The 14,615-nt window shown below is 36.4% G+C and overlaps 1 protein-coding gene across 4 annotated transcripts in view; it reads left to right on the top strand.

Annotated features, from left to right (window-relative positions):
- RABGAP1L (RAB GTPase activating protein 1 like) overlaps positions 1–14,615 on the top strand; it is a 694,034-nt gene that overhangs the window by 384,927 nt on the left and 294,492 nt on the right. For all 4 annotated transcript variants that reach the window (XM_060091226.1, XM_060091224.1, XM_060091223.1 and 1 more), the window contains one exon: positions 13,839–13,952. In XM_060091226.1, the coding sequence (XP_059947209.1) occupies positions 13,839–13,952 (114 nt within the window). The remainder of the gene's footprint in view (positions 1–13,838; positions 13,953–14,615) is intronic.

Below are 14,615 nucleotides of genomic sequence, written 5' to 3'. Positions count from 1 at the left end.
TGGTTTTTATAATCCTTGTCCCCAAGGAGCCTGCTCAAAGCATTTCACAGGGCAGATGTGAATGACCAAGCACAGGAAATTTGCCCCAACCTAGCTTTCATTTGTGGCTCAGTGTGGGGCATGACCTACCCTTTACTTAACTAGAAACACAAGCTCTTCCTTTATTCTCTGCCTTTCTGCTTTGGTTGACCATTTTCTCCTTTCATAGAATCACTTATTCCACAAGTATTTCTGTTTAGCTCCTACTACATAGAGTACTACATGAGTTACTATAAGACACCATCTCTAGGAGCCAGGACCTTAGTGGAGGTAAAATATGTCTTACCCCTAGGCAATATATAATAAGTTTTATATAAGTATATACAAGTTGGTATTATAAGAGCATAAAGGAAGAAGATACTATTTTCACTTTGGATCATTAGGACCTTACCATGGAAGAAGTCTGATATGAGCCTTTATAAATGGACAGGATTTCAGTAGGGGAAAATGTGGGAGGTAGGGTCATCCAAGACAGAGGAAAGTGCACAAAAACATTAAAATTTGAAAGAACAGTGAAACTATGTGGAATGGGATGTGATTCAGATGGAATGGATAAGGATTTTTTTCTATTTGAGGATAGCAGGTGGGACCATACTGTAGATGGATTTGAATGCTACCCAGGAGCAAAACATTGCTTTATCACTAAAATATGTAAAATAGATAAACAACAAGGATCTACTGTATAGCACAGGGGACTATATTCAATATCTATTAATAACCTATAATAGAAAAGAATCTGAAAAAGAATATATATATATTTGTATAACTGAATCACTTTGCTATATGCCTGAAACTAATACAACATTGTAAATCAACTATACTTCAATTAAAAAAAACTATGTATTACCAAAAATAATAGTAAAACATTTGTGATACTGTAGAAAAACAACAGCAACAACAACAAAACAGCGTTTTAGGTAGATTAACCTGAAAGTACTGTGCAGCCTGATTGAAAGAGAGAAAATCTCTGGGACGATTTAGAGGCCATTGAAAGAGCCTAAGCCTAAAGTGATAATATCCTGAACTATGGTGATGGTGCCCGAAAAGGACATACGTCCTAGCTGACCTAAATAATGCTTGGTTTCTCTGAGCAGTAATATTAGTTATTTTCATATTGTGAACTACTTATAAATTGTACCTACGTACCATCTGTATCTTCCTTTGATTTAATATGGTATTAAGACTAATAAAGAACCTGAACCGACTAAGTACTATAATCCAGAAGTAAAATGAATAGGAAAAAATTTCCTGATTCTTACCTAACCTTGATCTCAATCTACTACTTCAAGCTATTTTTTTTTTTTTTTTTTTTTTTGCGGTACACGGGCCTTTCACTGTTGTGGCCTCTCCCATTGCGGAGCACAGGCTCCGGACGTGCAGGCTCAGTGGCCATGGCTCACGGGCCCAGCCGCTCCGCGGCATGTGGGATCTTCCCGGGACTGGGGCGCGAACCCGCGTCTCCTGCATCGGCAGGCGGACTCTCAACCACTGCACCACCAGGGAAGCCCCTACTTCAAGCTATTTTATTGAGAAAGAGTTAACATGTAAACTATGAAAGATACTTCACATTTCTAAAACATAATATTTAATGTAATTTGCTTCTAGCAGGGTTTTAAACATGTTAATTATGTGATTCGTCTCTCTAACTTTTAAAGTAAAAAGACTAATTTTTAAAAAAAGGCAGCACTTGAGTGTGTCTTTATCTTTTATGGCTTTTCATATAAAATGATGTCAAATTCAGTGGGAAAACTCCAAACAGCTTTCTGTAATGATGATTTTTGGCAATTCCAATAGTGGTAGAATTTCTAATTTCTATTTTAAGATAGAGATCCATTTTGATTTTTTGTAGTTTATATAATGTCTGTAATTATTTTCATGTGTCTTCTTTGGTATTAGGAGCAAGAACATTTTGGTATGCATTTTGCTGTGAAATCTTGATTTGGAAGTCTATGACTCCTTGTCATCATCTTTGGTTTTGGTGCAAATTATTTCCTTTTGTCACTGTTCTTGACTAAATGAGGTTAGAAGAGAATTGAAAACTCAAAGTAAAAATTATAAAACTTGAGTCTCTTCATCATAGGGAATACATACATACTTTCCATGCCTGCTTCACTTATTCTGATTTATTCAGCACCCATTTATGAAGCACCTACTAAAGTCTCAGGCTGCAAGGGAAACAAAGATAAATAAGAACTGATTGTAGTCTACCTGGGGGTGGCAATCAAGTGGGGATAGTCAGACACGGGTACCAGTTAATTAAAAAAGCAGAGTAGAAGACCAAAGGACAAATTGATTAAGAGAGGAAAAGGGAGAAGACTCCTAGAATAACTCTTCGTATGTCAGCTCAGACATGGAAGTTCACTCTGCTGAGAATTAGAATATAGGAAATTCTGAATTGAATTTTTGACTTGTTAAGTTTTAGATGTGGAGTGGTAGGTCTGTTAGACCAGTAGTTCCCAAGTAACAATTTGTGAACTTTTACTCAAGGCTGCATAGATCTTTGTAAAAAATACAGATTGCCTGGAAGTACTATAGAGAATTTGGTAGATTAAATCTAGGTGAAATCTGGGGATTTGCGTTCAGAAATAAATTTTCAGATGATTCTGATAATCAGTAAGGTTTGGCATCTACTTTAGTAAAGATCCAGGAGAGAGAAGACAGATGGTAGTTGAAGTTACAGGAGTGGATGTGATTTCCTGGGGAGAGCATGAAGAGTGAGCACAGAACAATGCTAAGGATGTAACACCATCAGATAAGAAGTAGGCAGAGGAGGAATCAGCAAAGAAACTAAAAAAGGAATATACTGTGTCAAGGAGCTGGAATATATTTACCTAGATCCTCTAAGTCTTAGAATAGTAATGCTCATTTCTGAGTCCATATAGAGAAAAACAGTGCAGAATAAAAATCTTTAGGTTTCTACTCATTATTTGGCTTTATTCCAAAAAGGATTAATCAGATTTCAAATGTGCCCTCTTGCAAAAAGATTGCTACTACTTCCAGAGAAGTCTGTTGGAGAAACAGAAATTGACCCTTTTGGATAGAGAATTATGAACAAAGTAGAGTATCAAAAAGAAAGTTGAAATATTGTAAAACAAAAAATACCTCATTGTACACTTTCTATATTAAATTAGAATATTTAATTTATTTATTTATTTATTTATTTATTATTATTATTATTTTTTTTGCGGTACGCGGGCCTCTCACTGTTTTGGCCTCTCCCGTTGTGGAGCACAGGCTCCGGACGCACAGGCTCAGCGGCCATGGCTCACGGGCCCAGCCGCTCCGTGGCATGTGGGATCCTCCTGGACCGGGGCACAAACCCGTGTGCCCTGCATTGGCAGGCAGATTCTTAACCACTGCGCCACCAGGGAAGCCCGAATATTTAATTTATTGAAATGACCTTTATAATTGAGAACTAGAACTATTATAGTCTCTCAGGAACAAATCCTTCTGTTCTTAGCCCTTCCTATTTCTTTTGTTATTGTTCTTATGCTGATCAGTGCATCTCCTACTCCTATGTGAGTAAAAACTTATATTAATGGAAACATGTACTGTTACAAAAAGGAGTAAAATGGCAATTTTATGTAACCTGACTTGATACAAAAATTAATTGGATTTTTCAAAACCCACATCCCACTATAGAGTAACTTCATTGATCCTAAAGGATTTTTAAAATATACATATTATTGACATTTACTTGGGGGGTGTAGTTATTGTTTACTTACACTCACTCTCCTTTAAGTTCCAGATGATCCTTGATGCAAGTTAATGAGAGGATCATATCAGCAGTTGTGTGACCTACTTTTAATTTAATGGTCTTTACTGATTACATATAGATTTTTGAGGAGCTCATTGAACAGATGGCCAATGGTCAATGGTGGTCCAACATTTTTAATGTTTGAGGTTCTACATTAAAAGGTCATCTGAATTAACATGGTATTGGAGGACTATTTTATTGTGAATAGTATTTTGTCAAAGACAGATGCAATGATAGATGTCTTTGAATAGAGAAAATTTACTGGTGGGAATACCACAATGAAAAACTTCATATTTGTTGATGGCCAACTTGTTAGAATTTAACCAATTTCAAAGTTAGAGAGGGAGCATAGTCCACACAAGATTGCCCTTACTTCTAACACTAGTTGTGTCAAGTTGGTTACCAAAATCACCCTGAGGTTCAGTAATTCACTAGAAGCACTCCCAGAACTCAATGAAAGCTGTAATACTCATGGTGACATTGTAGTACAGCTGCAGGATACAGATTAATGCCTGCCAGGGGATGAAGCACATTGGACAGAGTCCAGGAGAGGTACCAAGCATGGCTCTTCCTTTGTCCTTTCCCCACGGAGTCTTGGACAATGTAGCTTTCCTGACATCAGTGTGTGACGATATGCGTGGAGTATTGCCAGATAGGGAAGCTCACTTGAGTCTTGTCCAGAGTTTTCACAGGGGCTTATTCATGTACTGCTCACATGACTAACCTTTAGTCTCCAGCCTCTCCATAGGTAGAACTAATACTGCATGCCCCGAAGCCCCATGGTAAGTCACATTGTTAGGCTGTTGAGTGGTCAAGGCCCACATGCAAACAAAGACCTCCTATTACACTTGCAAGGGCCTAGAGACCACCTCCTAGAAGCCAATGGCAAAAGCCAGTTCTTTTGGGGTAAGGCTGAGTCTTCACTACACACAATTCTTTCAGATAATAAAAGCAGATGAGGCCCAACTGAAACAATAGTTCACAAATCTGTGACTACAAAGATCATGGCAGATGAAATGACTCCTTGTTGTCTGCAGGATTAAAACGTCTTCATTCAAGATTACATTTCCATATTCTAGATCCCACTCAACTTGCCCTTTATAAATTTCCTTCTATAGTCAATTAGAATTATATTTCCTGGGCATGCCAAGTGCTTCCCTGCTTTGGAGCCTCTGCTCACACCACACTTGTATTCTCTTGAGATCTTTCAATTTTGTTGAGCCCATCTTGTCTACAGTGCTCAGCCCAGGCCCCATCTCCTGTGGAAGCCCACTTTCACCACTTGAACCTTTCGATAATCACTTTCTTTACTGAATTCCTGTAGCTAACATTACTCATATATCATTTATTTGGCTGTTGGCATATGGTTCCTTCCATTGATATTTTGTCTTTACAAGTAGATCTTAACCTCTTGCAAGTTAGGAACGTTATGGACTATATCTCATGCCTTTTTGATCCTGTAGTACAGGATCTTAGTACAGTGTCTTGCACATGGTAAGTGTTAGATAAATATTTGAATAGTAAGCTTTCATACAGACAGGTGCAACTAGGAACACATTGTTCAAATATAAGAGCTAAAACATCTTGTAAAAATAATCTAATTTATACTAACAAATTTCTGAGGTAACCATGTTAATCCAAGAGAGTGTCAGAGTTATTTTTAGCAATTCATTGAAGGCATCTGCAAGCATAAAGGTCAGCAAAATGCTGGAAAATGTCCAGAGAAATATTGCCATCCTACTCCCACCTCAGGGCTTTTGCTCATGCTTTCTGAACCTTTGCCTGTAATGCTTTTTCTCTAAATATTTGAACACTAACTGAGAGAAGCAAACCCAATCTACCTGAAATATCATCCTATTCCTCACTATATCTTTATCGTTTTATTTTTTTATAGTACGTTTCACTAACCAATATTATATACATGCTTTTTATGTCTTTTTCCTCAACTACTAGAACATAAAGTCCATAGGGGAGGGACATTGGCTTGCTAACAGTTATATCCTCTGCACCTAAAATAGTGTCTGATTCTTAGTAGGTACTCAGAAAAGTATGTGTTGAATATGTGAACAAATTTGAACTATGCAGCAAATAGGAAGCTTAATTTTTTATGTACACTCAATTTTTATGTCATTCAATTCAAGAAGGTTAATTGAGCTCAAAGAGTTTCAAAGAGAAGCATCTAAAATGATTGAAGGAATGGTAGAATGTTCTATAAATTATTAAAAAATATTCAACCTATAAAAACAATAGTGTATACATGGTCAAAGTTAATAAAATTATAAAATGTAATGATTAGGCAAAAATAAGCATGTTTATCAAATGCTGGTTATCAGAAGCATTCTTTAAAGTTTTATGGAAAAAATGAAAGAGTGTTATTTTTACACAATGGTTAGTAAATATGTAGCACTTAAAATTTTTATTTATTTTAAAAGGGTTTAAAGGGCTGTTTTGATAAAAATTATAATTAATAATTTTAAAAAAATACAAAGTCAGAAATACATCTAACTTTGGAAAATAATAGCATGGAGTTCAGTTATTGTGCTTCATTTTAACAGGAGTTGCAGAGTTTATCATTGCCTGTTGATACAAGTTTCCAAGACTGTCAAGTACCCCAGTTGAACCTTTATTTTGGGAGAATGAGTGGTCAGCAACCCTGGGAATGAGGACATATCCAAATATGGCTATAGATGCATTTGGAGTCTAAAAGTAACCCCACATATCATCATTGAGAGGTGTCTGACCTAGATTCCATAGGATCTCTGGGAAATCCAGGCTGTGCTCATAGGCTGCAATGCTTCTTAGTCTTCTAGTTCCAAAGAATTGCTTTATTCTATTCACATACTTCCCACTGCAGTCCCAGCACTTACTTCAAGATTAAGGTATTCATCATGAATATTGACTGGTCTTATGAAGACACTCCTTCCTCTCCTCTCTATTCTCTTCCCCCCTGCCCTTTGTTCTCATTGTTGCTACTCCCTGCTAAGAGATTTCTTTCTAGGTGAAGGCAGAATATGGCTTATATTTTTGACCTTTTTCTCAGGCTTTGATTCTGAGACATTTGGCAGCACATGTGTACAATGCCCAGGCAGCAGCTTGCTAACAATATGATTTAGTTGTCATTTATTTCTTTGCTTCCATATTACCCTGCTTATGCTGAGATATCCCCTGCCCCATATTCAAGGAAAGAAGGCTGGCAATGATCCAGCCTTTCTGTGTTACTGTTTCTAGCTCGTGATTTAAGTAGCATGTTTGAAACTAGAATGAACTTTTGTGTTTTCTCCTTTCATCTCTGCCTCTTTGGATTTTTGGCAAACATCAAGGCAAATAAATCAGACCCACCACTGCAAACCCATCTGCTTTCAGGGACATGTAAGCTGACTAGTTTGTGATGTTTTACCATAGATCTAGCTCCAACATAGAACTAAAGGAGGATCCCTGTGGAGTAAGAATAGCAGACACGTTTTAAGGTCAAGTTTTTTCAAAGCTCTGAATCATTTATCTGCTGACTGATTGTGGCTACGCATGGTCTCCATTGGCATTTCTAATGACATTAACAAGATGACATGATACTTACAAAGTTGAAATGATTTTGTAGTAGATGAAAAGTGAAAATGCAGTTATAGTTTGGATTTGAAAATGGGGATTAATAAGAAAAGATGCTGTCGTTGTAAAAATGTAGCAAATCAGGGTACAGCCAAAGGAGTTTGTTTATCAGGACATTACTTTTATACTTCATCTGGTGCTAAGGTCACATGTGAAAACACTCATCCTCATTGAAATACCTTTCCAGTTGTTGACAGCCTAGAAATTGTTTCCTAAGAAATAATAAGGTATGGTCATCCAAACCTGTCTTCCTAATACTTGTTGACACTTCAATGCTGTATTCATTTCTTTCTCACATCAAGCAAGTAAGTGATGATTCTCTTCAAATAGGAATTAAGAGGATTACAAAGGTATCAGGGTATATACATTATACTGGAAAAACAGCTCATGTAATACTCTTGATAACAGGCTATAAATTGTCTCCACTTAAAATGATCAAAAGTTAATCGAGATACTTATCATACCTCTTAGAGCTGGTTTTAAACTGATCTTCAACAAGCTGAATTATATCCTCTGTTGGGCCATGGATTTTATCACACTAGGGATTGATGTATTTTTTAAGATAAGTTTTGACTTATGACTTAGCAGTTTGGAAATTAAAGAAAATCCTTGAAGATAAACTAAATAGAAATTTCATTTCTGCATGATGGTAGTGTCAGGGGTGTGTGTCTGGGTGGATGATAAAACTCAACTTTAAAGACTTTCTTCTAAACCTCTCACTACTACTGCCTGCTTCTGGTCAGCTTTTATATGTGGCCCAACCTGACGCCTCCTTAGGCAAGATAGAAGATGATCTCAAGGACTTTGCCCATAGTTACTTTCTTGATGGTGATGGTCCAGAAGGGAGCCATGCAATAGTGGCAGTGGCATTTGTTCTGTCCCTAACCATGACTTCAACCCTTCTCTGATCCTCAGAAGCTGAATTCTGAAGTAATGAATGAGAATGGTAGCTGTTCTGACAAATTTAGCTTTTACCATACCCTGTCCTTCCCAGTCTTTTTTCTGGGTATATTTGTGTACATCTTCCTTTCTTGCATGAATATATGCAAGGCTGGGGCCAGAGTGTATATCAGTTGATGAAAACATCAATTTATCCAAATAATTGTTCACTTTTGCTTTTTTTCATGGATTCATAGAAACAAGGATAATTTCAGACACATAAGATACATGATAGAAAATTCAGAAGAGGGTGTGTATGCATTAATGTATCATCATGCTGAAAGCTCAAAGGGTATTGGTTTCATAATCATAACGTTCATGATATCCAAAGAAAAACAGTGGTTTATTTCATTATTTAAAGTGTACAAATACAGATGGATGTCTAAAATATACATTCACCAAAATTTTTAAACAATTAAATGTGATTCTTAATTAAAATATCTAGGAATAAACCTACCTAAGGAGACAAAGACCTGTATGCAGAAAATTATAAGACACTGATGAAAGAAATTAAAGATGATACAAATAGATGGAGAGGTATACCATGTGCTTGGATTGGAAGAATCAACATTGTGAAAATGACTCTACTACCCAAAGCAATCTACAGATTCAATGCAATCCCTATCAAACTACCACTGGCATTTTTCACAGAACTAGAACAAAAAATTTCACAATTTGTATGGAAACACAAAAGACCCCGAATAGCCAAAGCAATCTTGAGAACAAAAAACGGAGCTGGAGGAATCAGGCTCCCTGACTTCAGACTATACTACAAAGCTACAGTAATCAAGACAGTATGGTACTGGCACAAAAACTGAAATATAGATCAATGGAACAGGATAGAAAGCCCAGAGATAAACCCACGGACATATGGTCACCTTATCTTTGATAAAGGAGGCAGGAATGTACAGTGGAGAAAAGACAGCCTCTTCAATAAGTGGTGCTGGGAAAACTGGACAGATACATGTAAAAGTATGAGATTAGATCACTCCCTAACACCATACACAAAAATAAGCTCAAAATGGATTAAAGACCTAAATGTAAGGCCAGAAACTATCAAACTCTTAGAGGAAAACACAGGCAGAACATTCTGTGACATAAATCACAGCAAGATCCTTTTTGACCCACCTCCTAGAGAAATGGAAATAAAGACAAAAATAAACACATGGGACCTAATGAAACTTCAAAGCTTTTGCACAGCAAAGGAAACCATAAACAAGACCAAAAGACAACCCTCAGAATGGGAGAAAATATTTGCAAACGAAGCAACTGACAAAGGATTAATCTCCAAAATTTACAAGCAGCTCATGCAGCTCAATAACAAAAAAACAGACAACCCAATCCAAAAATGGGCAGACGACCTAAATAGACATTTCTCCACAGAAGATATACAGACTGCCAACAAACACATGAAAGAATGCTCAACATCATTAATCATTAGAAAAATGCAAATCAAAACTACAATGAGATATCATCTCACACCAGTCAGAATGGCCATCACCAAAAAATCTAGAAACAATAAATGCTGGAGAGAGTGTGGAGAAAAGGGAACACTCTTGCACTGCTGGTGGGAATGTGAATTGGTACAGCCACTATGGAGAACGGTATGGAGGTTCCTTCAAAAACTACAAATAGAACTACCATATGACCCAGCAATCCCACTACTGGGCATATACTCTGAGAAAACCATAATTCAAAAAGAGTCATGTACCAAAATGTTCATTGCAGCTCTATATTTACAGTAGCCCAGAGATGGAAACAACCTAAGTGTCCATCATCGGATGAATGGGTAAAGAAGATGTGGCACATATATACAATGGAATATTACTCAGCCATAAAAAGCAACGAAATTGAGCTATTTATAATGAGGTGGATGGACCTAGAGTCTGTCATACAGAGTGAAGTAAGTCAGAAGGAGAAAGACAAATACCATATGCTAACACATATATATGGAATTTAAGAAAAAAAATGTGATGAAGAACCTAGGGGTAAGACAGGAATAAAGACACAGACCTACTAGAGAATGGACTTGAGGATATGGGGAGGGGGATGGGTAAGCTGTGACAAAGCGAGAGAGTGGCATGGACATATATACACTACCAAACGTAAAATAAATAGCTAGTAGGAAGCAGCCGCATAGCACAGGGAGATCAGCCTGGTGCTTTGTGACCACCTAGGGGGGTGAGATAGGGAGGATGGAAGGGAGGGAGATGCAAGAGGGAAGAGATATGGGAACATATGTATATGTATAACTGATTCACTTTGTTATAAAGCAGAAACGAACACACCATTGTAAAGCAATTATATGCCAATAAAGATGTAAAAAAATATATAAAAGGGCGAATAATAATAATTTTTATTTATTTAATGAGCATTCAATTTATACTAGGCAGTGTGCTAAGCACTTTACACACGTTATCTTATTCTAAACAACATGAATTTGGTATTACCATCCCACTTTGCAGATGAGGAAACTGAGTTTAATGAGATTAAATAACTTGTCTGAGATCCTATAGGTGTTAAGTGAAGTAGCCAGAAATCGAACCCATGAGTTTGTCTGGCTCCAGAGCGACTAAACCACCATATTGGACTGAGGATCAGAATGGGAGACGCATCTACTGGGAAGTAAATTGTGGGTGAAGTTGTGAGTCTCTAGATATTGGTGAATTAGCTGTCCATGAAAGAGTGAATTCTTCCCTCTTCTCATTCTGAGGATAACTGTCAGGACTTAAGGAGACTGGTTATGGGGACCTTCCAAGAAAATGACCTCGTATCAGTTTTGGTTGTGCTATGAAATGTTTTTAGCTATATTTTAAAAAAGGTTTTCACATGAAACTTTTTAACTCCAGATATTTGGATGGTGAATTATTTGACTTCTTTTTTGTCCTTTTCTGTTCATTTTATTTCTTGTAAAAGTTGACAGCTATCATTGGAATAAGTCTTTAAAAAAAGAAAAAAGGAATGAATATTGAAGAGGAAAATGATTTTGTCTTCCTTTTACAACGTTAGGTTTAGTGACTCCCTGACTCAAATATTTTAATGATTGAGTGAGTAAATTTGGGGGATTAGATGTGGACTCCTGAATATATACTGTTCCTATTCTCAGCAGTATGGGTAATTGGGAGATGGTTAACTTTAGCTTTTGCTTTGAAAACACGATTATTTTCTCTAATCTAGTGTGCCATTTCATTCATATTAGTCTATTTGTAAGACTCTAGTGTACCTCTTAACCTTCACTTATATGAAAGGGATCAGTGAATAATGTAGCAAAATAGCTTATTTAGTTAATAAAGTGAAGTTCCAGAAATTATTCCCTTAGCCAACTGAGAGCAATATGCAGGAAGAAAACTCTAGAAGCACACATATGTAGAAAGCACTTAAAAGTAATCATAGGAAAGGAAAGTTTACTAAGTACAGAAAAGTTTATGATTTTTATTTTCATTTGATTTTGCCCCTTTATTTTTTAAAACAAACAAGGAAGATTCAAGTATTCATAGAAAAAAATTAATCAGTATTATACAAAGTTACTTCCTAGAAACTTTTGCTCAGTTTCCCTTTCTCTGAATCAGGCTGTTGGTACTATTTAAACCCAGCATGATGCCAGTAGAGTAGGCAGTTTCTAGGGAATATAGTCCAATGATTTCTCTCCCTCAACATCTCAAAAAGTGCAAAAAGAGATAACCTGTGAACCATTCAACATGTTTGCCCCTAAAATAGTTCAGCTTGGGAGGAGTAAACTTTTCATTGGTTATTTTTCCAAATAGTTTGTAAGTGGAGACTTACTGTGTGGAAAGAGCACCCTTCTGCTGGAGAAAACCTGGGCAGTGAAAACGCATCTGCCTGGTACCAGATTCCCCTACTTAGACTCCATAACAGACCAGATAAACCATACATTTCATAATATATCTCTTAATACATTACCTTTATATTTACCGTATTCTAAACCCCCTATCTCACCCCAGTTTTCTTTATCATTAGAAATTATATTTACTGTGATAAATATAAACTTTCTAGGTATCCTTTTACTTAAGTTATGGTAATTTTTTTGAACGTTCCATTTTTACTCTGTTTTAGCATTCCATTCTGGTAAGCCATCAGAATTTTCTCTGGACTGATTTGTAATATGTTTGATGTTTGCTAGCAAATTTGGAAATTTTCAGTTTTCATCCTTTCTCTACGTGATATAAGATCTAATTACCACCCAGCATGATATAGCAGCTGAAATGAAAAAGGCAGCAAGAGAAGGCACTGGCTTAACTTAGAGCTAATCAACTACTTCCTTCTTATGTACTTCTCAGCTAGAGAGAGACAGAGAAATAGAATTATTAAAGTAACTCATGTATTAAAACTCATTTTTTTTCTTTTCTTGATTTTAACTGAAAGAGGGGATTTGTTCAAATCTTTATGGGAGCGAGACATTAAATAATACTTTTAATTTGCATTAGTAGTCATTGATGCTTCTTTAATTGTGCAGAACGTTTTCATTATTGGGGTTGGTAGAAGTAGTCCCATCCCATTTTCTTGACATTTAAACAGATAAAAACATTTACAGAAGTAAAATAAAATCAAGTGAATGATTAATCATTTTTTATAAGGCTTAGAACTTTTGGATCTTGAATCTGTCTGGAAAAACAAAAAACAAAAAACCTCTAGATTTATCTTTAAAGCATATGTCATTTTAATATGTTGGTTTGAGGGCTTTTTATTTTCTGAAGTGAGTGAGTTGGGTAATTACCCATTGGGATGAAAGATTGATAATATTTTTTATTTTTTAAATGATCATGGTCTGAGTTTTCACATATCAGATTGTCAAAAATTAAAAAGTCAAATAATATTTGGTTTGGGGCAGGTGTGGAGAAACACATACTCTAGCACTGTTTGGATTATGTGTTGGTACAATGGAAATGCATATTTATTGACCTAGCAATTCCACCTCTAGGAATATATCTTGAACATGTATGTATAAAAATGTTCCTAGGGATATTATTTGTGATATAAATAGAAAAAATACAAAAAAAATCATTAATAAGAAAATATTAAATAAATTATGATATGTCCATATCCAGGTGTGCCTCATTCTTTTTAATAGTTGCTATTAAAGAGAATAAAATGCATTTGCATGTATTGATCAAGAATATTCTATAAGTTATCCCATTAAGTGAAAAGAGCAGATAGTTTTCTTCTATTTGTGCTTCAAAAAGCAAAGGATGGAGATGTGTGTATACAACTTCCCTCCCTCCCCTTCCCCTCACATAAACACACAGTCACAAGTCTAAAGATAGATGGATGAAAGGACACAAAAGAAATTGTTGATAGTATTTATCTCTGATGAATGGGATTATGGGTCTGGGATGGAAGACAGTTTTTTTTTTTTTTTTTTTTTTTTTTTTATGGAGAGGGCAGCATACTATTTTTGTGCTGTTTGAAATTTTTTGACATTATTTTTCATAATTAAGAAATTTTAAATTAATGACCAAGTCTATTTTTTTTTTTTTTTTAGGACTCAGCCCAGGAGAGTGTTATTACTCGAGATATTCATCGTACATTTCCTGCACATGATTACTTTAAAGATACCGGAGGAGATGGCCAGGAATCTCTGTACAAGATCTGCAAGGTAGGACACTCCACCTTATTTTTTTCTAATTTATTATATAGGGCTATATTTTAGGAACCCATCTTAAAGATTTTTAGGTTTGCACTGTGCCATGTTCTCTGCTTTATACTTACACTACCAGATCCTCAGTACTGAGTCCTGAGGGTGACTTTTGGGCTGCATGTTCTGTGCCTTCTTGTGCGGGAAGAGGTGTAGTATGACCTCAGTTTGGCTTTGATGCTAACAGGAAAGGAATAGAAGGTCCTCTCAGGCTACTGCAGTAAAGGCTCAGAGGAGTCCTGATGACTCTGTTCATCTGACAAGGTAATGTGGCAGTTGTCTCAATTTTTTGACAGTAGGCAAGAGTAAGAAACAGTGTGACAAGTTCTCTGATATTGTTGATGTATTCTGAGTTATGTCACATCATACATCTTTGTGCAGTTTTTATATCCTATTTTGAAATCTATCTTCTCCCTCATTATTATTATTATTATTATTTTGCGGTACGCGGGCCTCTCACTGTTGTGGCCTCTCCCGTTGCGGAGCACAGGCTCTGGATGTGCAGGCTCAGCGGCCATGGCTTACGGGCCCAGCCGCTCTGCGGCATGTGGGATCTTCCCGGACCAGGGCACGAACCCGCGTCCCCTGCATCAGCAGGCAGACTCTCAACCACTGCGCCACCAG

The sequence above is a fragment of the Mesoplodon densirostris genome, chromosome 2 (genome assembly GCF_025265405.1).
Source record: "Mesoplodon densirostris isolate mMesDen1 chromosome 2, mMesDen1 primary haplotype, whole genome shotgun sequence".
Lineage (NCBI taxonomy): Eukaryota > Metazoa > Chordata > Mammalia > Artiodactyla > Ziphiidae > Mesoplodon > Mesoplodon densirostris.
Note: the sequence above shows the minus strand (reverse complement) of the source record. Positions and strands in the feature narration are given on the sequence as shown.